Source organism: Tachyglossus aculeatus, chromosome 8 (assembly GCF_015852505.1).
Source record: "Tachyglossus aculeatus isolate mTacAcu1 chromosome 8, mTacAcu1.pri, whole genome shotgun sequence".
NCBI lineage: Eukaryota > Metazoa > Chordata > Mammalia > Monotremata > Tachyglossidae > Tachyglossus > Tachyglossus aculeatus.
In genome coordinates, this window is record NC_052073.1 from 1,875,768 (window position 1) to 1,902,072 (window position 26,305).

Here is a 26,305-nt window from a genome sequence, read left to right on the forward strand (position 1 = left end):
TGTCCCACGGGGGGCTCCCAGTCTTCATCCCCACTTTACAGATGAGGCCACTGAGGCCCAGAGAAGTAAAGTGACTTGCCCAAAGTCACACAGCTGACAAATGGCGGAGCTGGGATTCGAACCCATGAACCCCGACTCCAAAGCCTGGGCTCTTTCTACTGATCCACGCTGCTTCCACTATGCGCAGTGCCTGGCACATAGTAAGCACTTAATCAATCAATCAATCAATTGCATTTATTGAGTGCTTACTGTGTGCAGAGCACTGTACTAAGCGCTTGGCAACATATAGAGACAGTCCCTACCCAACAGTGGGCTCACAGTCTACAAGGGGGGGGACAGAAAACGAAACCAAACATACTAACAAAATAAAACTTAATAAATACTATTTTAAAACAAAGAACAAACGAAAATAAGCGCCGGTAAAGGATGTGGTTCCTTGGGAGTTGAAGTTGAGTTGCAGTACGGCATGGAGCCCCGGTTCTCTCCAGATTTGGTTTTCTCTCAGCAGCTGGTGATGTTTCAGGGACAGCATGGTCGTGTTGGAAGTAAGGGTTGGAGCAGGCTGTGCTTTTCACCTGGCTAGAAAGATTTAACAGTTGGCTTTTACTCCTGTCCCCCTCCTTCACCCAAAGACACTCCAACTCCCTGTTAAAGCGGTCAAGTGGTCATCTGCGTGCCTGGAAAGTTCATTATCCCTCAAGGGCCTGTGCTTTTGATTTCGTTTTTAGCCATATCAAATTGTTACTATGTACAGTACTAGGCACCAGGGTAGAAACAAGCTAAGCAGGTTGGACACAGTCCCTGTCCCACATTAGGGCTCACAATCTTAATCCCCATTTCATCATCATCATCAATCGTATTTATTGAGCGCTTACTATGTGCAGAGCACTGTACTAAGCGCTTGGGAAGTACAAATTGGCAACATATAGAGACAGTCCCTACCCAACAATGGGCTCACAGTCTAAAAGGGGGAGACAGAGAACAAAACCAAACATACTAACAAAATAAAATAAACAGAATAGATATGTACAAATAAATTAAATAAATAAATACACAGAGTAAAAAAATATGTACAAACATATATACATATATACAGGTGCTGTGGGGAAGGGAGGGAGATGAGATGGGGGGATGGAGAGGGGGACGAGGGGGAGAGGAAGGAAGGGGCTCAGTCTGGGAAGGCCTCCTGGAGGAGGTGAGCTCTCAGCAGGGCCTTGAAGGGAGGAAGAGAGCTAGCTTGATGGATGGGCAGAGGGAGGGCATTCCAGGCCCGGGGGATGACGTGGGCCGGGGGTCGATGGCGGGACAGGCGAGAGCGAGGTACGGGGAGGAGATCAGCGGTGGAGGAGCAGAGGGTGCGGGCTGGGCTGGAGAAGGAGAGAAGGGAGGTGAGGTAGGAGGGGGCGAGGGGATGGACAGCATTGAAGCCCAGGGTGAGGAGTTTCTGCCTGATGCGCAGATTGATTGGTAGCCACTGGAGATTTTTGAGGAGGGGAGTGATATGCCCAGAGCGTTTCTGGACAGATTTCAGAGATGAGATGACCGAGGCACAGAGAAGTGAAGGTGACTGGCCCGAGGTCACACAGCAGACAAGTGGCAGAGCTAGGATCATTACCCAGATCCTCTAATTCCCGGGCTCACGCTCTCTCCGCTAGGCCACACTGCTTCGCGGCGTTTGGGCCTCTGTCCCAGGCCCCTGCAGCAGGAGCGAAATTTTGGGTCCCCCAACGTGGCTCAGTGGGAAAGAGCCCGGGCTTTGGAGTCAGAGGTCATGGGTTCAAATCCCGGCCCCGCCACTTGTCAGCTGTGTGACTTTGGGCCAGTCACTTAACTTCTCTGTGCCTCAGTTCCCTCATCTGTAAAATGGGGATGAAGACTGTGAGCCCCACGTGGGACAACCTCATCACCTTGTATTCTCCCCAGCGCTTAGAACAGTGCTTTGCACATAGTAAGTGCTTAATAAATGCCATTATTATTATTATTATTAACTCTGGGGTCACCCTGGCTACCAATAAAAACCAAACGCATCATCATCATCAATCGTATTTATTGAGCGCTTACTGTGTGCAGAGCACTGTACCAAGCGCTTGGGAAGTACAAGTTGGCAACATATAGAGACAGTCCCTACCCAACAGTGGGCTCGCAGTCTAAAAGTCTAAACGCATCCACACTGACGGCCCACCTTTCTTGTGAAGTTGGTATTCCCATTTTCTGCATCTGGGGGAAGAGCAAGATCCGGGAGGTTAACCAACCCCAGTGTTTACAATAATGATTTCACCGTTCTCAAAAATCGGATTGCCGGATCCACTTTGATCTTATTTGGCCATAAAATATTTGCATAGATATCACATTTTATGAGGCACGGTCACAGTGATTACTGATGTTTCTTAAGCCTGCTTTCTTTCCTCCTCGGTTAGAAACTGTTCCCGGGACTGTCTTAACTGATTACAGAAAGTATCCTCAAATGATTTCACTAGATAAAAAATAATGGCTAGAAAGTATTTTATAGCATTATAAACCATGTTTCAGTATAAGATGTGTTCTTTATATACTTATTTTCTACCCACTGGCATCAAAGAGGGGAGCAGGACTGATGACATTTTGAGTGTTAGAAAAATCAGAGAACCGAACAAGTTTAAATTCTTAAAGTAATTTTGACTGAAGCAGCTGAAAGCCTTCACAGTTGAGATTCATTTTCTCTGTGCTTGGGAGGGTACAGTGCAACAATAAACAGACGCGTTCCCTGCCCACAATGAGCTTACAGTCTATTTATTCAATTGTACTTATTGAGCGCTTACTATGTGCAGAGCACTGTACTAAGTGCTTGGGAGGTCCAAGTTGGCAACATAGAGAGATGGTCCCTACCCAACAGTGGGCTCACAGTCTAGAAGGGGGAGACAGAGAACAAAACAAAACATATTAACAAAATAAAACAAATAGAATAGATATGTACAAGTAAAATAAATAAATAAATAGAGTAATAAATATGCACAGAGCACTGTACTAAATGCCTGGCAACGGACAGCACAACAGAATTCCAGTCTAGCAGAACATGCTGATAGCTTCGTTAGTAGTAAATAGTAGGTCCATCAGTTGAAGCCCACTGTTGGGTAGGGACCGTCTCCATATGTTGCCAGCTTGTACTTCCCAAGCGCTTAGTACAGTGCTCTGCACACAGTAAGCGCTCAATAAATACGAATGAATGAATGAATGAAGTGCTTACATTTTTTTTTTAAAAGGAGCTGGAGAACTGAGTGGAAGCCCACTGTTGGGTAGGGGCCATCTCTATATGTTGCCAACTTGTACTTCCCAAGCGCTTAGTACAGTGCTCTGCACACAGAAAGGGCTCAATAAATACGATTGAATGAATGAATGGTGAACGCTAATGATGGAGGTGAGGATTGGCAATTATTACTGGGAACATCAGCGTTGGCCCTGGATCAGTCAATCAATCAGCCAATCGTATTTATTGAGCGCTTACTGTGTGCAGAGCACTGTACTAAGCGCTTGGGAAGTACGAGTTGGCAACATATAGAGACAGTCCCTACCCAACAGTGGGGAGTGGTCCAGAAGCGTGGTGCAGAGGCAACAGCGAAACAATCTTCATACCAAACCAGACATTTCCGGGACTTGTTCTTTTCACCAGAGCCGAGTTCCAGGCCTCTTCCAGGTTAGTTAACTTCACCATCAAATAGTGGAATTTATTAAGCGCTTTCTTTGTGCCAGGCAGTGTCTTAAGCGCTGGGGTAGATACAAGCTAATCAGGTTGGACACATTCCACGTCCCCTTAGGGCTCTCCGTTTTATTCCCCAGATGAGGTCACCGAGGCACAGAGAAGTGAAGTGACTTGCCCAAAGTCACCCAACCGATGAGAAGCGGAGTCGAGGCCCTACTGAGAGCTCACCTCCTCCAGGAGGCCTTCCCAGTCTGAGCCCCTTCCTTCCTCTCCCCCTCGTCCCCCTCGTCCCCCTCTCCATCCCCCCACATCTTACCTCCTTCCCTTCCCCACAGCACCTGTATATATGGATATATGTTTGTACATATTTATTACCCTATTTATTTTACTTGTACATATCTATTCTATTTATTTTATTTTGTTAGTATGTTTGGTTTTGTTCTCTGTCTCCCGCTTTTAGACTGTGAGCCCACTGTTGGGTAGGGACCGTCTCTATATGTTGCCAATTTGTACTTCCCAAGCGCTTAGTACAGTGCTCTGCACATAGTAAGCGCTCAATAAATACGATTGATGATGATGATGATTATAGTCCAGGCCCTCTGACTCGCAGCCCGTGCCCTTTCCACTAGACCGTGCTTTTTCACCCTCAGTCAGTCAGTCGTATTTATTGAGTGCTTACCGCGTGCAGAGCACTGTACTAAATGCTTGGGAGAGTGTAGTACAGTAGACTCCTTAGACTAAAACCGAGTTTCTCAAAGACAGGCAAATCAGTGGTCGGTGAATATAGACGCCTTAGCAATTTCTTCTTCATGGTTCTGTTAAAGAGTAGCAGCTCCTTGTCTCTGCTTGCCACCCCCGCAAGTAGGACCTCGATCTATTCTCTGGGTTCGTTGGTAAACTGCCGTGCCTTCCGGATTATTTCCACCCGGGTGTATCCCTCTTTGGGAAACAGAAAGATCCTCTTAATCGATCCTGGACGGTTCCCACCGGGACTCCAGGGCAGCCCCGTAAAAATTCCTGGGAATTTGGCTTGGCTATTGACCACGTCTTATCTCGAGGTTAAGAATAGCTTAGAAATAGTGGGAAAACTCGTGAGAGCCTCAGTGAGTCAGACCTTAAAGTCGAAAAATGCTGATTGACGGCAGTCGACAAGGGAGGAATTTGTCGAAAGAACCAGTCTGGTTGAGCTGCTCCAGTCTGTTTCTTTAAGCGGTGTCCCCTCCCTTCACCCGCTTTTCTGAAGTTAGCATCCCGTCTTGTCTTCTTCCCTCTCCAAATTTTGTGGGAAACAGTAAGTACCAAGGAATGAGGAAAGGAGTTAAGTGGTGATGTGGAATCCAGCACGATTGGGACGCAGTATAGCCTAGTGGAAAGGGCCTGGCTCCACCACTTACCTGCTGTGTGACCTTGAGTGAGTCACTTGACTTCTCTGTGCCTCAGTTCCCTCATCTGCAGAATGAAGATTCAATAGCTGTTCTCCCTCCTTCTTACTCTGCGAGCCCCACGTGGGACCTGATGATTTCGTTTCTACCCCGGCAGTTAGTACAGTACTTGGCACACAGTAAGCACTCAGCACATACCACAATAACTTCTATTATTATTTGCGATTACCAAGTCCATCCTTGCACAGACATCAAGGAGAAACTTGAACCTTCTTCTGCCCTAAACATCTGATATGAGGCATTCCATATTTTTGCCAACTTGGACTTCCCAAGCGCTTAGTCCAGTGCTCTGCACACAGTAAGCGCTCAATAAATACGATTGAATAAATGAATGAATAATTGTTAAGCGCTTACTGTGCTGAACACTGCAATTACTGCTGGGGTAGATAGAGAAGCAGCGTGGCTCAGTGGAAAGAGCCCGGGCTTAGGAGTCAGAGGTCATGGGTTCTAATCCTGGCTCCCCCAAATGTCTGCTGTGTGACCTTGGGCCAGTCACTTAACTTCTCTGAGCCTCAGCTCCCTCATCTGTAAAATGGGGATCAAGACTGTGAGCCCCACGTGATCACCTTGTATCCTCCCCAGCGCTTAGAACAGTGCTTTGCCCATAGTAAGCGCTTAACAAATGCCATCGTTATTATACAAGATCATCAGTTCAGTGCTTAGAACAGTGCTTTGCACATAGTAAGTGCTTACCAAATGCCATCATTATTATTATCCCCTGACCCATGTGGGGCTCACAGTATTAGCAGGCAGATATTGAGTCCTTATTTTACAGAGGAGGAAACTGAGGCAAAGAGAAGTGAAGCGATTGGCTCATGATCACACGGCAAGCGGTTGGTGAAGCCAGATTTAGAACCTGGGTCCTTTGACTCCCAAACCCATGCTCTTTCCATTAGACCATGCCTGTTGTTCTTGGGGGAACTCTCCGGAGTCTAAAGAAAAGATGTTTTACGATGAGAAGCGGTGAGGCCTAATGGGAAAAGCCCAGGACTGGGAGTCGGGAGACCTGGGTTTGAATCCTGCCTGGGACCTGGAACTCCCTCCCCCTCCATACCCAAAAGACCATCACGCGCCCCACCTTCAAAGCCTTAAGTATATCATATCACAGAAGCAGCGTGGCTTAGTGGAAAGAGCCCGGGCTTAGGAATCAGAGGTCATGGGTTCTAATCCCGCCTCCGCCAATTGTCAGCTGTGTGACTTTGGGGAAGTCTCAGTTCCCTCATCTGGAAAATGGGGATGAAGACTGTGAGCTCCATGTGGGACAATTACCCTGTATCTCCCTCAGTGCTCAGAACAGTGCTCGGCACATAGTAAGCGCTTAGCAAATACCAACATTATTATTGTATCTCCTCCAGTAGACCTTCCAAGACTAAGCCCTCATTTCCACTACTCCCTCTCCCTTCTGTATTTCCCTTGCATTTGGATTTGAACCCTTTAGACACTTGACAGTCACCCTACCCTTAGCCCTATAGCACTTGTGTGCAGACCCGTAATTTATTTTAATATCTGCCTCCCCCTCTAGACTGTAAGCTCCTTGTGGGCAGAGACGATGTCTACCAACTCTGTTATATTGTACTCTGCCTAGCATGTAATAGAGTGCTCGGCACACATTAAGTGCTCAGTAATACGATTGATTGATTGATTGATCATCTCGGCTCCATCACTTGCCTGCTGGGTGACCATGAGCATCTTTTTTTTTTCTAATTATTCCACCAACTCTTTGGACGGTTCCCTCATCTAAGATTTAATACCCTTGGGTAGCTTTCTTTGGCCTGCCTTGTTGCAAAATCAATCATGTTGTGATCACCATCGTAGTTTGGCTCCCCCGTGTATCCCGGCAACACCGGGTCCTGGCCATTATTTCAAATTAAGTCCAGAATCCAAAGAGGTAGAGAAGCTCTCTAGAGGTGGCACGTCAACCGATCAGCCCAAGTTAATTAGCCCTTCTCTAACGAAGCGAAGCAGTTTTGGATTGAAGATTTCGAAGGACCAGGAAAAAATTCCCTGGGAAAGGGCACAGTGCGGGTGAGTCTCCCTTGTCCCTTGGGGAATGTTTCTGCTGGTGCTTCTCGGGAAACCATCAGCGTGCTCATAAAGTCGTCACAGGCCATAGGTCTTCCAACTTCCTTGTCGGCTCCCGCTTCCCCAGAACTCAGAACAGATTTCTCCTCTGTCTAAATCGTAGATGAGCTTGTGGGTCACGTAGCTTGGCCTGGAAAAGTGTCCAGACTCCTCTTCTGCTGTCCTTCAGCTTTAGTCAGGTGGCTTCTGACTAATAGATAGATGTGTACTCATTTATTTTGGATCCTCTAGTTGCTAATATGATTCTTTTAATTTTTAGTGGTATTAAGCACTTGCTATGTGCCAGGCACTGTATTAAGCACCGGGGTAGATACAAGCTAATCGGGTTAATAATAATAATAATTTTGGTATTTGTTAAGCGCTTGCTATGTGCCAAACACTCATCTAAGCGCTGGGGGAGATACAAGGTAATCCCCCCCATCTTACCTCCTTCCCTTCCCCACTGCACCTGTATATATGTATATATGTTTGTACTTATTTGTTACTCTATTTATTTATTTATTTTACTTGTGCATATCTACTCTCTTTTGTTAATATGTTTGGTTTTGTTGTCTGTCTCCCCCTTTTAGACTGTGAGCCCACTGTTGGGTAGGGACTGTCTCTATATGTTGCCAACTTGTACTTCCCAAGCGCTTAGTACAGTGCTCTGCACACAGTAAGCACACAATAAATACGATTGATGATGATGATTATGATGATGATGAGGTTGTCCCACATGGGGCTCACAGTCTTAATCCCCATTTTCCAGATGAGGTAACTGAGGCACAGAGAAGTGAAGTGACTTGCCCAAGTGGTGGAACCAAGATTAAAACCCAAGTCCTCCTGACTCCCAGGATCTTGCTCTATCAATCAATCAGTTGTATTTATTGAGCGCTTACTATGTGCAGAGCACTGTACTAAGCGCTTGGGAAGTCCAAGTTGGCAACATATAGAGACGGTCCCTACCCAACAGTGGCTCACAGTCTAGACTCTGTCCACTAGCCCAGCCTGCTTCCAGATTTATGTCCCTCTCCCCATTATCCCAGCTCCGCCACTTGTCAGCTGTGTGACTTTGGGCAAGTCACTTAGCTTCTCTGGGCCTCAGTTACCCCATCTGTAAAATGGGGATGAAGACTGTGAGCCCCCCGTGGGACAACCTCATCGCCTTGTAACCTCCCCAGTGCTTAGAACAGTGCTTTGCATATAGTAAGCGCTTAATAAATGCCATCATTATTATTATTATTAAAGTGCAAACTCGTTGTGGGCAGGAAATGTGTCACGTCCTTATGCTGGACTTCCCAAGCATTAACACAGTTCCCCACCGTAATTGGGTGTTCAGTAAATTGCTCTTACTACTCCTGCTATTCCAGCCAAACTTCCAGGGCGAGGGGCAAAGCGTGGCAGAGTCGGGACAGCCCCTCCGTCTACTGCTGCGTGGCTGGGGGACAGTGCAGTGCTCAGCACACAGTAAGCGCTCAATAAATACGATTGATTGATTGATTGATTGGGGGAGCCGGTTCCTTCGGAGGGAGGGAAATTCCACCTCTCCACCTGTCAGTTTACCAGACCTCTGGGCGTGTGCAGAGCTATTAGTAGGGGAAAATGGGTTTGCCCGGTCTCAGGAAGGCTACATTTTGAGCGGGGAATACTGGACCTCTAAAGCTGTCAATCAATCAGTGGCATTTATTGAGCACTTACTGTGTGCAGAGCACTGTACTAATAAGCACTTGGGAGAGTGCCGTATGAGAGAGTAGATAGATATAATCCCTGCCCACCGTGAGCTCTGTCCCCCTGTTTTGGGGGGAAGAGAGGAGGTTTTCCAAATGCTTGAGATGCCCCCTAGGTCTTTCCAAGACCCCCATCCCCATTTCTAGACTGTGAGCCCACTGTTGGGTAGGGACTGTCTGTATATGTTGCCAACTTGTACTTCCCAAGCGCTTAGTACAGTGCTCTGCACACAGTAAGCGCTCAATAAATACGATTGATTGATTGATTGATCTCTCTTCTCCTCCTTTCGGCTCCCCTTCTAGACAGTGAGCTCATTGTGGGCGGGGAATTCATTCAATCGTATTTATTGAGTGCTTACTGTGTGCAGAGCACTGTACTAAGCTCTTGGGAAGTCCAAGTCGGCAACATATAGAGACGGTCCCTACCCAACAGCGGGCTCACAGGCTAGAAGGGGGAGACAGACAACAAAACAAAACATATTAACAAAATAAAATAAATAGAATAAATATGTCCAAATAAAATAGAGTAATCAATCAATCAGTCATATTTATTGAGTGCTTCCTGTGTGCAGAACACTGTACTAAGCACTTGGAAAGTCCAAGTTGGCAACATATAGAGACAGTTCCTACCCAACAGCGGGCTCACAGGCTAGAAGGGGGAGACAGACAACAAAACAAAACATATTAACAGAATAAAATAAATAGAATAAATATGTCCAAATAAAATAGAGTAATCAATCAATCAATCGTATTTATTGAGCACTTACTGTGTGCAGAGCACTGTACTAAGCGCTTGGAAAGTCCAAGTTGGCAACATATAGAGACGGTTCCTACCCAACAGTGGGCTCACAGGCTAGAAGGGGGAGACAGACAACAAAACAAAACATATTAACAAAATAAAATAAATAGAATAAATATGTACAAATAAAATAGAGTAATAAATATGTACAAACATATATACAGGTGCTGTGGGGAGGGGAAGGATGTAAGGCGAGAGGAAGGAGGGGGCTGTTATGTTGTTATATTGTTATAGTGTACTTTCCCAAACAGTACGTGCTCTGCCCATAATAAGTGCTCAATAAGCACAATTGATTAATTGATTAACTTCCTGGTGGTCCCAGCTTCCAGCATCGTGCCCTCTGGGTGCAGTGTTCTATACTCAACGCGGAGGAAGTTCAAAACAAAGAGGCGACACATTGCCTGCCCACAGGAGTGAACATTCTAAGGGGGAAGAAGACAGAAAGAGATTTGCAAATTGAATAATCAAAATAAATTTAAAAAATGTACCATTGAAGGTACTTAGATACCTACGTGCCAAGGATGGAATTACTATCCTATTTATTTTATTTTGCTAATATGTTTTGTTTTGTTGTCTGTCTCCCCCTTCTAGCCTGTAAGCCCGCTGTTGGGTAGGGACCGTCTCTAGTTGTTGCCAACTGGTACTTCCCAAGCACTCTGCACACAGTAAGCGCTCAATAAATACGATTGCATGAATGAATGATGGGCATAAGCAAACGTGAGGGCTGGAGGCTGATGGATTAATATGACCTGGGGTGCTGGAATTAAATTCCTTGTGGACAGGGATCACGTCTACCAACTCTATTGTATTGTGCTCTCCCGAGCACTTGGTACAGGGCTCTGCATGAAGTAGGCCCTCAGTGAATATCATTGATTGATGTAAGCTCATTGTGGGCAGGGGATGTGACCACGGACTCCGTTTATTGCACTCTCCCAAGGGCTTAGTCCAGTGCTTTGCACACTGTAAGCACTCAATAAATACAACAAATTGATCAACTGATTGGAGAGGGCTCTCAATGTGAGCAAGGATGGGAGAAGACTCTGTTTATTGCTCTCTTCCAAGGGCTTAGTCCAGTGCTTTGCACACTGTAAGTGCTCAGTAAATACAACAGATTGATCAACTGATTAGGGAGGGCTCTCAATGTGAGCAGGGATGGGTGAAGACTCTGTTTATTGCACTCTCCCAAGTGCTTAGTCCAGTGCTTTGCACACTGTAAGCACTCAATAAATACAACAGATTGAGCAACTGATTGGAGAGGGCTCTCAATATGAGCAGGGATGGGGGAAGACTCTGTTTATTGCACTCTCCCAAGTGCTTAGTCGAGTGCACACTGTAAGCACTCAAATACAACAGATTGATCAACTGATTGGGGAAGGCTCCCAATGTGAGCAGGGATGGGAGAAGACTGTTTATTGCACTCTCCCAAGTGCTTAGTCCAGTGCTTTGCACACTGTAAGCACTCAGTAAATACAACGGATTGAGCAACTGATTGGGGAGGGCTCAATGTGAGCAGGGATGGGAGAAGACTGTTTATTGCACTCTTCCAAATGCTTAGTCGAGTGCTTTGCACACTGTAAGCACTCAATAAATACAACAGATTGATCAACTGATCGGGGAGGGCTCTCAATGTGAGCAGGGATGGGAGAAGACTCTGTTTATTGCACTCTCCCAAGTGCTTAGTCCAGTGCTTGGCACACTGTAAGCACTCAGTAAATATAACAGATTGAGCAACTGATTGGGGAAGGCTCTCAGTGTGAGCAGGGATGGGAGAAGACTCTGTTTATTGCACTCTCCCAAGTGCTTAGTCCAGTGCTTTGCACACTGTAAGCACTCAGTAAATACAACGGATTGAGCAACTGATTGGGGAGGGCTCAATGTGAGCAGGGATGGGAGAAGACTGTTTATTGCACTCTTCCAAATGCTTAGTCGAGTGCTTTGCACACTGTAAGCACTCAATAAATACAACAGATTGATCAACTAATTGGGGAGGGCTCTCAATGTGAGTAGGGATGGGAGAAGACTCTGTTTATTGCACTCTCCCAAGTGCTTAGTCCAGTGCTTTGCGCACTGTAAGCACTCAGTAAATACAACAGATTGAGCAACTGATTGGGGAAGGCTCTCAATGTGAGCAGGGTTGGGAGAAGACTGTTTATTGCACTCTCCCAAGGGTTTAGTCCAGTGCTTTGCACACTGTAAGCACTCAGTAAATACAACAGATTGAGCAACTGATTGGGGAGGGCTCTCAATGTGAGCAGGGATGGGAGAAGACTGTGTTTATTGCACTCTCCCAAGGGCTTAGTCCAGTGCTTTGCACACTGTAAGCACTCAGTAAATACAACAGATTGAGCAACTGATTGGGGAGGGCTCTCAATGTGAGCAGGGATGGGAGAAGACTCTATTGCTCTCTTCCAAGTGCTTAGTCCAGTGCTTTGCACACTAAGCACTCAATAAATACAACAGATTGATCAACTGATCGGGGAGGGCTCTCAGTGTGAGCAGGGATAGGAGAAGACTCTGTTTATTGCACTCTCCCAAGGGCTTAGTCCAGTGCTTTGCACACTGTAAGCACTCAATAAATACAACAGATTGAGCAACTGATTGGGGAGGGCTCTCAATGTGAGCAGGGATGGGAGAAGACTGTTTATTGCACTCTCCCAAGGGTTTAGTCCAGTGCTTTGCGCACTGTAAGCACTCAATAATTGCAACAGATTGAGCAACTGATTGGGGAGGGCTATCAGTGTGAGCAGGGATGGGAGAAGACTGTTTATTGCTCTCTTCCAAGTGCTTTGCACACTGTAAGCGCTCAATAAATACAACGGATTGAGCAACTGATTGGGGAGGGCTCTCAGTGTGAGCAGGGATGGGAGAAGACTGTTTATTGCACTCTCCCAAGTGCTTAGTCGAGTGCTTTGCACACTGGAAGCACTCAATAAATACAACAGATTGATCAACTGATTGGGGTGGGCTCTCAATGTGAGCAGGGATGGGAGAAGACTCTATTGCTCTCTTCCAAGTGCTTAGTCCAGTGCTTTGCACACTGTAAGCACTCAATAAATACAACGGATTGAGCAACTGATTGGGGAGGGCTCTCAGTGTGAGCAGGGCTCGGAGAAGACTCTGTTTATTGCACTCTCCCAGGTGCTTAGTCCAGTGCTTGGCACACTGTAAGCACTCAATAAATATAACAGATTGATCAACTGATTGGGGAGTGCTCAATGTGAGCAGGGATGGGAGAAGACTGTTTATTGCACTCTTTCAAATGCTTAGTCGAGTGCTTTGCACACTGTAAGCACTCAATAAATACAACAGATTGAGCAACTGATTGGGCAGGGCTCTCAATGTGAGCAGGGATGGGAGAAGACTCTATTGCACTCTCCCAAGGGTTTAGTCCAGTGCTTTGCACACTGTAAGCACTCAATAAATGCAACAGATTTATCAACTGATTGGGGAGGGCTCTCAGTGTGAGCAGGGATGAAAAAGACTGTTTATTGTACTCTCCCAAGTGCTTAGTCGAGTGCTTTGCACACTGTAAGCACTCAATAAATACAACAGATTGATCAACTGATTGGGGAGGGCTCGCAATGTGAGCAGGGATGGGAGAAGACTCTATTGCTCTCTTCCAAGTGCTTAGTCCAGTGCTTTGCACACTGTAAGCACTCAATAAATACAACAGATTGATCAACTGATTGGGGAGGGCTCTCAATGTGAGCAGGGATGGGAGAAGACTCTATTGCTCTCTTCCAAGTGCTTAGTCCAGTGCTTTGCACACTGTAAGCATTCAATAAATACAACGGATTGAGCAACTGATTGGGGAGGGCTCTCAATGTGAGCAGGGCTGGGAGAAGACTGTGTTTATTGCACTCTCCCAAGTGCTTAATCGAGTGCTTTGCACACTGTAAGCACTCAGTAAATTCAACAGATTGAGCAACTGATTGGGGAAGGCTCTCAGTGTGAGCAGAGATGGGAGAAGACTGTTTATTGCACTCTCCCAAGTGCTTAGTCCAGTGCTTTGCACACTGTAAGCACTCAATAAATACAACAAATTGATCAACTGATTGAGGAGGGCTCTCAGTGTGAGCAGGGATGGGAGAAGACTGTTTATTGCACTCTCCCAAGTGCTTAGTCCAGTGCTTTGCACACTGTAAGCACTCAATAAATACAACAGATTGGGGAGGGCTCTCAGTGTGAGCAGGGCTGGGAGAAGATCTTTTGCTAACAATTTTAGCTTGGAAGGGTTGAGGGAGGACCCTTGCTAACTTGACCAGTATTAGGGGAAATAGCACGCCTTCGGGACAAAGGTTAAATTTGCTCTGTCGGGCTCTGCCTCTGGTCGTCAAGTACTGCACCCTCCCATTACAATGCCCTGTTTGACTGTCTTCCTTCTCCTTCCCAACATAGGGTGGAGATGAAAAGGAGGAAGCAATGTAGAGTGTAGGGATTTCTTGGGGGATTTTTGCACCCTAGGTTCTTTCCCTCAATGACAAGTTTAACCCCGGACCGACCTCTGTTCCAAAGGATCGATGAACCCAAACAGACACGTCCTGTCTGTTGCCTTTTACCTCTTTCTCCCTCACCGGTTGTTCGTTAGTATTTGACGAGGTATTTGTAAGTCATTTCTGAGCTTCCTGGAAGAGAGCTGCTGGATCGGTCTAAACAATTATTCATTGAATTTCACCAGGAACACATTCCCCAACATCCACTCCTGCTTAAATGCATCCAAGGCCGCAGTTAGGAGTTTGGGGAGCTGCCACTCTTTTAATTTTTGGTACTTTTACAGTTCAATCAATCGTATTTATTGAGCGCTTACTGTGTGCAGAGCACTGTACTAAGCGCTTGGGAAGTACAAGTTAGCGACATATAGAGACAGTCCTTACCCAACAGTGGGCTCACAGTCTAGAAGGGGGAGACAGACAACAAAACAAAGTTGACACAGTAAGGCAGGGACATTTTACCCAAAGAGGAGAAGAGTACTGACAAGGACTCTTTTCGACTGTGAGCCCACTGCTGGGTAGGGACTGTCTCTATATGTTACCAACTTGTACTTCCCAAGCGCTTAGTACAGTGCTGTGCATACAGTAAGCGCTCAATAAATACGATTGATGATTGATGAAGGAAGAAAAACGGTGAAGAAGTTTGACTGAGACATTTATAAACATCCCCATCCCCCTCTCACCAAGTTAAACTACTTCAAAATGTCAGGACGGTGTTTGTCGATTTACATATGGTGTCTTTTTGTCGGGTGCCATGATTTTGAAGGTGACTGCTTTTTGTTCAGATTTTCTCCTTCAAAGGTTTGAATTTGCAAACGAAGGGAGGCCGTCAGAAACTGGCCATTGATGAGTCCACATTTAATTGAATTAATAATAGTCCAAAAGAACATTAGTTCCAGATCTTTCTAGAACTAGGTGGATTATAGAGTTGTAGGAAGACTGTTCTCTTTCCTCTGAAGCCCCATCACCTATGTCTGCCACCCACTATAGTCTCTAGTCAGTCATCTACCGCCCCGCCACTTCCCAGGACCAGGCCCCACCTCCAACTTTCGGGACAATTTTGATCCCTCTCTCATGTTCCTTCTCTTTTTCCGACCCTACCTAGCTCCTTGGGAATGTCGGTATCCATATGGATGTTCCCAGTGACCCTTCCGCTGCCCACTTTCTGTCACTCCTCAACTCCACTGACCTCTCTCTCCACCCCACCTACTCACTAACCTGGACACATTCACTAGAGAAGCAGCGTGGCGCAATGGAAAGAGCCCGGGCTTGGGAGTCAGCGGTCATGGGTTCAAATCCCGGCTCTGCCGCTTGTCAGCTGTGTGACTCTGGGCAAGTCACTTAACGTCTCTATGCCTCAGTTACCTCATCTGTAAAATGGGGATTAAAACTGTGAGCCCCTCATGGGACAACCTGATCAACTTGTATCCTCCCCAGTGCTTAGAACAGTGCATTGCACATAGTAAGCACTTAATAAATGCCATTATTATTATTATTAGTCTCTGTGCCTCAGTTACCTCACCTGTAAAATGGAGATTAAAACTGTGAGCCCCTTGTGGGACAACGTGATCAACTTGTATCCTCCCCACTGCTTAGAACAGTGCTTTGCACATAGTAAGCACTTAATAAATGCCATTATTATTATTATTATTCTCTATGCCTCAGTTACCTCATCTGTAATATGGGGATTAAGACTTTGAGCCCCAGGGGGACAACCTGATCACCTTGTAACCTCCCCAGCGCTTAGAACAGTGCTGTATACATAGTAAGCACTTAGTAAATGCCATTATTATTATTATTATTGTAACTTCCCCAGCGCTTAGAACAGTGCTTTGCACATAGTAAACGCTTAATAAATGCCATCATTATTATTATCTCATCTTAGAGAAGCAATGTGGCTTAGCGGAAAGAGCACAGGCTTGGGAGTCAGAGGACATGGGTTCTAATTCCGACCCCGCCACATGTCTGCTGTGTGACCTTAGGCAAGCCACTTAAATTCTCTGTGCCTCAGTTACCTCATCTGTAAAATGGGGATTAAAACTGTGAGCCCCACATGGGACAACCTGATTATCCTGTATCTACCCCAGCGATTAGAAATTGCTTGGCACATAGTAAGCGCTTAACAAATACCATATTACCTCTAGTCACTGTACAGTCTCCACCCTCACCAGCTCTGAAACCCCTCCTTCTGACCACATCCTCCTCACTTGCTTTCTCTCCCCCACACCCCCCTCCCCGCAAATCTGGCCTATTCTCCCACAGAGACCCCATATCTTTTGACCCGCATCAATTTTCCCAATTCACCCCTACCCCTTCGCCAATCCCGTACCACTAATCAGCAGCCGTGGATCATCTCCACAGTCTGTTTCCTTCGCTGCTGTGTGAGAGCCTCAGAGTGCTGCAGGCAGAAATCCACATAGCTCAAATTCGTTCTTGCCCTCGTTAACTCTGCCGTCTCCTTCACCTGGCAAAGTAATTTCTCCATCTTTATTGACTCCCATGCCCATCAGGCATGATCTCCCTAAAATCTCCCTTTCTCCTTTGCAGTCCCTCCCACCTCCTGCCTCTTCTTCAACTCTCCCATCTTTCCCAGGACTATCTCAAGTGAAAATCTCCTTCCTCCTCTCAAAATCTACCTCCTCCCCCGCTGCACCTCTGACCCCGTTCCCTTCACACCGTATCAAAACATTTGTCCCCTCCTTTCTTCCCTTCCTAACCACCATCTTCAGCTGTTCACCCTCCAGGGGCTTCTTCCCCACCGCTTTCAAACTTGCTCATATCTCCCCATCTTAAAAGAAACCTCCCTTGCCCCCATGGCTCCCTCCAGCTATCATCCCGTCTCCCTCCTACCATTCTCCTCCAGACTCCCTGAGTGTGTTGCCTGCACCTGCTGTCTCACGTTCCTCTCCTCCAGTTGACTCCATGACACCCTACAATCTTGCTTCCAATCCCTTCACTCCATGAAAACTGCCCTCTCAAAGGTCATCATTCATCTTCTTGCCAGATAATAGTAATAATAGTCGTGGTGTTTGTGAAGTGCTTACTTTGTGCCAGACACTGTACTAAGTGCTGGGGCGGATCCAAGCAAATTGGCTTGGACACAATCCCTGTCCCACATGGGAGGCTCAGTCTTGATCCCCATTTTACAGATGAGGTAACAGAGGCACAGAAAATTAAGTGACTTACTCCCAACCCAGTACTCCATCCACTAGGCCATGTCTGTACTCCATCCTAATCCTCCTTGATCTCTCAGGTGCCTTCAACACTGTTTTCCATCCCTTTCACCTGGCGACATTATCCAACCTTGGCTTCACTGCCACTGTCCTCTCCTGGTTCTCCTCCCATCTCTCTGGCCGCTCATTCTCTGGCTCTTTCACGGACTTCTCCTCTGCCTCAATCAATCAATCAATCAATCGTATTTATTGAGCGCTTACTGTGTGCAGAGCACTGTACCAAGCGCTTGGGAAGTACAAGTTGGCAACATATAGAGACGGTCCCTACCCAACAGTGGGCTCACAGTCCTATCCCCTACCTATGAGAATCCCTTAAGGTTCAGTTCTGGGTCCCCTTCTATTTTCCATCTACACCCACTCCCTTGGTGAACTCATTCACTCCCTTGGCTTCAACTATTTTCTCTGTGAGGATGATTCTCCAATCTGCATCTCCAGCCCTGATCTCTCCCCTTCTCTGCAGTATCGCATTTCCTCTTGCCTTCAGGCCATCTCTACGTGGATGGCCTGCTGACCCATCAAACTAAACCTGTCTAAAACAGAATTCCTCAACTTCTCACCCAAACCTTGCCCTTCCCTCGGCTTTCCCATCACTGTAGACAATACCACTGTCCTGCCTATCTCACAAGCCTAGAACCCTGGAATTGCCCTCAACTCATCTCTACCATTCAATCCACACGTTCTTTTAGTCACCAAATCCTGCCAGCGTGTCTACCAATTCTGTTATATTGTACTCTCCCAAGCACTTAGCTCAGGGCTTACTCTGCCCCCAACAAGCACTCTATAAATAGGATTGATTCATCAGTCATGCCACTAGATGTGATGTCTGAGCTGCACCTTTCCTCAGAAATTACTCAGGCCCAGAATGACTCTGATTGTGCCAGTGGAGCTCTGGAGATTAGGTGAAGTGTGTCATGCTATCCCGATAACTTGTTTCCTAAATAATTAGCATCCGTCAGGTGCTGGACTTTGAACATTCTGCAGTCTGATATAGAAAAATGTTGTTTTGTAGTATCCATTGAGTTCCAACTGTGTGCTGAGCACTATACTAAGTGCTTGAGAGAGTAGAATAGGAGTGAAAGACAAAGCCCCTGCCCCATGGAGCTTTCCAACTGGAACCGATTTCTCAGAGAAGCAGTGTGGTCTAGCGGATAAAGCCCACCCTGGGAGTCGGAGGATGTGGGTTCTAATCGCAGCTCTGTCACTTGTCTGTTCTGTGACCTTGCGCAAGTCACTTCTCTGTGCCTCAGTGACCTCTTCTGTAAAGTGGGGCTTAAGAGTGTGACAGAGAGTTTGTATCTGCCTCAGAGCTTTGTACAGTGCCTGGCACTTACTAAGCACTTAATAAATACCACAGCTGTTGTTATTATTACCTCTAATGGCTGCTCATTCCTCTCCGCATCAAGTAGATTGCTCTAAGCTCTCTCCTACTTATCATCGTTATCATCAGTGGCATTTATTGAGCACTTACTGCGTGCAGAATACCATACTAAGCAGTTAATAATAATAATTATGGTATTTGTTAAGTGCTTACTGTGTGCCAAGCACTGGGGTAGATAGAAGGTGATCTGGTTGTCCCAGTTGGGGCCCAAAGTCTTAATCCCCATTTTACAGATGAGGGAACTGAGGCCCAGAGAAGTGAAGTGACTTGCCCAAAGTCACACAGCGGGCAACTGGCGGAGCCGGAATTAGAACCCACGACCTGACTCCGAAGCCCGGGCTCTTTCCACTAAACCCAGCTTCGCTGCTTCTTTCCCCAGCAGTTGGGAGAGAACAGTACATCAGGGTTGGTAGATATATTCCCTGACCACAGCAAGCTGATAGTATAGAGGGGGAGAGAGTTATCCTCTCTCTTCTCCCACTAGACCTTGCTTGAAAGTTTTGCTTCCTTCTTTAGCTAACCCACTCACTGGGTCAATCAATCAATCAATCAATCGTATTTATTGAGCGCAAACTGTGTGCAGAGCACTGGACTAAGCGCTTGGGAAGTCCAAGTTGGCAACATATAGAGACGGTCCCTACCCAACAGTGGGCTCACAGTCTAGAAGGGTCCCGCTCTCATGTCTCCTATCACTGACCTCTTCCTCGTGTCCACATCTCCATCCGTCCCTTCACATCTGACAGGCCACTATTAATAATAATAATAATAATAATGATGATGGCATTTATTCATCATCATCATCAATCGTATTTATTGAGCGCTTACTATGTGCAGAGCACTGTACTAAGCGCTTGGGAAGTCCAAATTGGCAACATATAGAGACAGTCCCTACCCAACAGTGGGCTCACAGTCTAAAAGGGGGAGACAGAGAACAAAACCAAACATACTAACAAAATAAAATTAATAGAATAGATATGAAATAAATAGAATAGATATGAGATAGATAGAGATTTATTAAGTGCTTACTATGTGCAAAGCACTGTTCTGAGCGCTGCGGAGGTTACAAGGTGATCAGGTTGTCCCATAAGGGGCTCACAGTCAATCCCCATTTTACAGATGAGGTGACTGAGGCACAGAGAAGTTAAGTGACTTAGCCCAAAGTCACACAGCTGACAAGTGGTGGAGCCGGGAGTTGAACTCATGACCTCTGACTCCAAAGCCCGGGATCTTTCCACTGAGCCACGCTGCTTCTCCACTGTTCTCCCCATCTTTAAAAATCACACTTCTAGGAGGCCTTCCCTGATTCATTTTTAATCTCCCCACTTAATATATAATAACAATGGCATTTGTTAAGCTCTTACTATGTGCCAGGCATTGTTCTAAGTGCCGGACTGCCCCTGTAGCACTTCTGTGACACCTGTAGATGGAAACTCTGTAAGGACATATCTATTCTATTTATTTTATTTTGTTAGTATGTTTGGTTTTGTTCTCTGTCTCCCCTTTTAGACTGTGAACCCACTATTGGGTAGGGACTGTCTCTATATGTTGCCAACTTGTACTTCCCAAGCGCTTAGTACAGTGCTCTGCACACAGTAAGTGCTCAATAAATACGATTCATGAGGATTGATGATGACGGGGATCACATCTACCAAATGTTAGACTTTCCCAAGCACTCAGTACAGTGTTCTGTCTGCAGAAAGCGCTCAATAAATTCCACATCCCCGTGTAGCACTTGCGTACATATCTGTACTCGATTACTTCCTCCTCTCTCTAATTTACTCCAGTGTCTGCCTTCCCCCTCTAGACTGTCATCATCATCAATCGTATTTATTGAGCGCTTACTATGTGCAGAGCACTGTACTAAGCGCTTGGGAAGTACAAATTGGCAACAGATAGAGACAGTCCCTACCCAACAGTGGGCTCACAGTCTAAAAGGACTGTCGGCTCTTTGAGGACTGCGATCCTGTCTGCTAACTCTGTCGTGCTCTCCCAGGTGCCTCCTACAGTGCTCTGAGCCCAGCAGGTGCTCAATAAAGTGCTACTGATTGGTGGAAATGGGGGGTGAAGCATTCATTCATTCAGTCGTATTTATTGAGCGCTTACTGTGTGCAATACTAAGCACTTGGAAAGTACAACTGGGCAACGGATAGAGACAATCCCTACCCAACAGCGGGCTCACAGACTAGAAGGACTTTCTAGACGTTTTCGTGATCTCATAGTTCTCCTGGGGTTTTTTCTCCGTAGGCCACTCGTTCTGGGGGGACGCTGGTTCTGGTTGGGCTGGGCAGTGAGATGGCCACCGTCCCCCTGGTGAATGCGGCGGTGAGAGAGGTGGACATCAGAGGCGTGTTTAGATACTGTAACACGTGAGTATGCCATTCCCCAAGGGCGGAGGGAGCGAGAGCTGATCAGTCGGGGCCGGGGCGGTGTGCCTCCATTCCCTCTGCCAGGGGCGTCACGGGCCACAGCCCCGTGACCCCAACCAGCGGGTAGTCTAGTGGACAGAGACCGGGCCTGGGACTCAGAAGGACCACCACTTGTGGAAGTCACTTCACTCCGCTGGACCCCGATTTCCCCATCTGTAAAATGGGGGTTAAGACTGGGAGCCTTCTGTGGGACAGGGACTGTGTCCAATCCAATTAGCTTGTATCTACCCCGGCGCTTAGAACAGCGCCTGGCACATAGTACGCGCTTAAAAAATGCCACAATTATTAGTGTGGTTCTAATCCTGACTCCGCCACTTGTCTGCTTTGTGACATTGGACAAGTCACTTCACTTTTCTGTGCCTCAGTTACCTCATCTGTAAAATGGGGATTAAGACTGTGAGCCCTAGGTGGGACAACCTGATTACCGTGTATCTACCACAGTGCTTAGCACATAGTAAGTGCTTAACAAATACCATAATTATTATTATAATAAGGGGGAACGGCCTCGCTCTGGATTGGGAATCCTGATGGAAGTGGCCTGCTTGTCCTCGGGGGAAAGGACAAGTGGCTGCCTTCCCAACTTGTACTTCCCAAGCGCTTAGTACAGTGCTCTGCACACAGTAAGCGCTCAATAAATATGATTGATTGATTGCCTTGGAGACACCCCCCAACCCCATTGGACAAGGCTGCCCCCCGAAAGAGGCTCTCTCCCAGGGAATGGTGGTGTCAGTGCCCTCCCAGCGGGGAGGGAGTCCTCCCCTGTCAGGGCAGAGTCAGTTAATCATATTTATTGAGCGCTTACTATGTGCAGAGAACTGTACTAAGCCCTTCGGAGCGTACAGTATAATGGGCACATTCCCTGGGGCCTGGGCTGGGGAGAGCCCTTCCCCCTCCTGCTTTTGAGAGCTGCTGTGGCTCAGCTGCTCTGCTCTTCTTTCATTCATTCAATCGTATTTATTGAGCGCTTACCGTGTGCAGAGCACTGTACTAAGCTCTTGGGAAGTCCAAGTTGGCAACATATAGAGACGGTCCCTACCCAACAGTGGGCTCACAGTCTAGAAGACTTCTTCCTAAGTAAAGCCCAGTCCGGATGAGGTGTGGACGGGTCTGAGGCCAGCGGCCGACGGACTGTCCTGACCTCCCTGCCGTGTCCCAATTACCCCCTCGCCCACCAGTGTGCAGCGCTTAGTTCAGTGCTCAGCGCTCAATAAATACGATTGATTGATTGATGATGGTAGAGAAAGGGTGGGATGTGGGGAAGCAGTTCCCCTTCCACCCTCACCTGTGGTCAAGTGGCAGGGGGTGAACGGGGCGGTGGGCTGCCACATCTTGGTACCCGTGGGACCGGCCGACACCGGCTGTCTGTGGTCTTTTGCAGGTGGCCCGTGGCGATCGCCATGCTTGCTTCCAAGTCAGTGAACGTCAAGCCCTTAGTCACCCACCGCTTCCCTCTGGAGAAGGCTCTGGAGGCCTTCGAGACAACCAGGAAGGGGCTCGGGGTGAAAGTCATGCTCAAGTGTGACCCCACTGACCAGAAGCCTTGACGTGACCGGGGGCCCCGCCCTCCGCTCCCGCCTCTTCCCATCTGACCCTAATGGTCAGAGCGTTGGCTCGGGGCGGTGTCGGTTCTGAGTGATTTATTTGGAATACCTGAGCAAATAGCGACAACGAATGTTTTCAAGCAGGGAGCCTTAGACTGAGAGTGGTGAGTGCTTTAAAAAAAAAAAAAAGGGAGTGATAAGTTTGGAAGGAGTGATAAGTTTGGAAACTCCTGTTGGGACCATTGAGAAATTCTGAATCAGAGAGCAAAGTCCTCTAGAGCGCTTGCCCGGGCCTGCCCAGACCCTACCAGGATGGAGATCCACCATATTCCACCTTGGCGGAGAAGCAGCCTGGCCTAGTGGAAAGAGCACAGGACTGTAAACTCACTGTGGGCAAGGAATATGTCTCCTCTCCCAAGCACCGAGTACAGTTCTCTGCACACAGTAAGCGCTCAATAAATACGATTGACTGGGAGTCGGGAGACTTGCCTTCTGATTCCGGCTCCACCAGTTGCTTGCGGATGACCATGGGTGAGTCACTTAACATCTGTGTGCTTTCGTTTCCTCGTCTATAAAATGGGAATTAAATACCTGAGCATAGTAATGATAGTATTTAAATGCTTATTATGAGCTAAGCACTGCCAAGTGCTTGAGTAGATTCAATATGTGTGTGTTTATCGGTACAGTCCCTGTCCCACATGGGACTCACCATCTAAGTAGGAGGGGAACAGGTATTTAAGTCCTATTTTACAGATGAGGAAAGTGAGGCAAAGGGAAATTCGGTGACTTGCTCATGGTCACACAGACGAGCGGCAGAGCAGGATTGGAACCCAGTTCTTCAAGCTCCTAGGCCTGTGCTCTTTCCACAAGGTCACTCTGCTTCCTTGATTCATCCCTGACATTCCCATCTCCGTCTCTAACTCTCCCCACAGAACATCCAACACCCCTGACTCTTCCCTCTTCATCCTTGACTCTTCTCCCAGTGACCCATCATGGACCAACACCCCTGGCTCTCCCTTCTTCATCCCTAACTCTCTCCACAGACCATCCAACACCCGTGACTCTCTCCCAGTAACTCAGCATGGACCATCCAAAACCCCTGACTCTTCTCTCAGTCCATTATTACTATTATTATTGCTATTATTACGGTATTTGTTAAGTGCTGGGGTAGATACAAATTAATCGTTAGACCCAGTCCCTGTCCCACATGGGAATCATCAGAGAAGCAGTGGCTCAGTGGAAAGAGCACGCTCCTTCCTCCCCAACAGACTGTGACTCCAAAGTAGGGCAGGGATGGTCTCCAACTTGTCCACCCTGAATCCACCTCAGCGCTTAGCACAGTCCTTGGCATATAGCGAATGCTGAACAAATAATAATAATAATAATGGCATTTGTTAAGTGCTTACTATGTTCAAAGCACTGTTCTAAGCGCTGGGGGGGATACAAGGTGATCAGGTTGTCCCACGTGGGGCTCACAGTCTTAATCCCCATTTTATAGATGAGGTAACTGAAGCTCAGAGAAGTTAAGTGACTTGCCCAAGGTCAAGTGGTGGAGCCGGGATTTTTTTTTATAGCATGTATTAAGCGCTTACTATGTGCAAAGCACTGTTCTAAGCACTGGGGAGGTTACAAGGTGATCAGGTTGTCCTAAGGGGGGCTCACAGTCTAAATCCCCATTTTACAGATGAGGGAAGCGAAGTGACTTGCCCAGAGTCACACAGCTGACAAGTAGCGGAGCCGGGATTTGAACCCACGACCTCTGACTCCAAAGCCCGGGCTCTTTTCCACTGAGCCATGCTGCTTCTCAAGCATGGGATTCAAACCCATGACCTCGGACTCCAAAACCCGGGCTCTTTCCCCTGAGCCACGCTGCAGCGTTGTTACTATTGTTATTACACTAATCACATATTTGCCACCAAGAATTCCCAAACGGGGGATGTGCCAGGGGGAATGGTCCCGCTGAAGGGGAAGCTCAGGGGAGGTCCCTCCCAGAGAGAGGAGTTTTTGAGGGGAAAAGGAACCAGGGGAGCGGGAGAAGTCAGAGCCAGAAACAAAAAGCCCGGTCACAAAGGAGACACAATGGCAGTACTGACACCAGGCAGCTCTCTGTGATTAGTCCAGTGCTCTGCACACAGTAAGCGCTCAGTAAATACGATTGAATGAATTAATGTGATGGATACATTCATTCCTTTTAGACTGTGAGCCCACGGTTGGGTAGGGACTGTCTCTATATGTTGCAAATTTGTACTTCCCAAGCGCTTAGTACAGTGCCCCGCGCACAGTAAGCGCTCAATAAATACGATTGATGATGATGATGATGATACAGGGTGCCTGCCCGTCAACCGGAAAAGGGGTTGCGACCCAACTCTTGAGGAGGTAGACAATCCCGAGCCCTCCTTCGGCTGCCATCTGGGGAAAGAGGAAACAGCGGCACCATCACCTTCCGTCTGATTGTGTTGCCAACTTGTACTTCCCAAGCGCTTAGTCCGGTGCTCTGCACACGGTAAGCGCTCAATAAATACGATTGATTGATTGATTGATTCTGAAGTGACTCAGGTCAACAGGGAAGGCTGGGTCCTAATGGGCCGAAGGGAATTCCAGGAAGGATATCTCCGATCTGTCAACGGAGGGCCGGCAACAGGAACGGAGCATCCCCTTGCAGTCTCTCCTTACGGCCTGATGAGGAAAATAAAATTGCATTTAATTCTGAACCCTCCTGATGATGTTTTCATTATCTTTGAAAAGGATTCTGCCGCCTCTCCCTGCCTTCTGGCTTTGTTGCTCCCTCCCCTCCCACCGTGGCTTTTTCACTTTTTTAAAAAAAATGGTATTAAATGCTTCCTAAGGGCCAGGCACCGTACTCGGCCTTGGGATAGATGCAAGCTAATCAGGTTGGACAGAGTCCGTGTGCCACCTGGGGATGTCTGCTGTGTGACCTTGGGCAAGTCACTTAACTTCTCTGAGCCTCAGTTGCCTCAATTGGAAAATGGGGATTAATAATAATAATAATGGCATTTATTAATCAATCAATCATATTTATTGAGCGCTTACTGTGTGCAGAGCACTGTACTAAGCGCTTGGGAAGTACAAGTTGGCAACATATAGAGACAGTCCCTACCCAACAGTGGGCTCCCAGTCTATTAAGCGCTTACTATGTGCAAAGCACTGTTCTAAGTGCTGGATTAAGCTGGATTAAGCACCTGTATATATGTTTGTACGTATTTATTACTCTATTTTATTTGTACATATTTATTCTATTGATTTTATTTTGTTAATGTGTTTTGTTCTCTGTCTCCCCCTTCTAGACTGTGAGCCCGCTGTTGGGTAGGGAGCCGTCTCTATATGTTGCCAACTTGGACTTCCCAAGCGCTTAGTCCAGTGCTCTGCACACAGTAAGCGCTCAATAAATATGATTGAATGAATGAATGAAGACTGTGAGCCCCATGTGGGACAACCTGATCACCCTGTATCCCCCACCAGCTCTTAGAACAGTGTATTGCACATAGTAAGCACTTAACAAATGCCATCATTA

At 47.1% G+C, this 26,305-nt stretch overlaps 1 protein-coding gene across 2 annotated transcripts in view; it reads left to right on the plus strand.

Annotated features, from left to right (window-relative positions):
• SORD (sorbitol dehydrogenase) overlaps positions 1-22,948 on the plus strand; it is a 62,310-nt gene extending 39,362 nt beyond the window's left edge. For both annotated transcript variants that reach the window (XM_038750231.1, XM_038750232.1), the window contains exons 8-9: positions 21,051-21,172; positions 22,611-22,948. In XM_038750231.1, coding sequence (XP_038606159.1) covers positions 21,051-21,172; positions 22,611-22,776 — 288 coding nt within the window. In that variant the 3' untranslated portion in view covers positions 22,777-22,948. The remainder of the gene's footprint in view (positions 1-21,050; positions 21,173-22,610) is intronic.
• Positions 22,949-26,305: the final 3,357 nt, after the last annotated feature.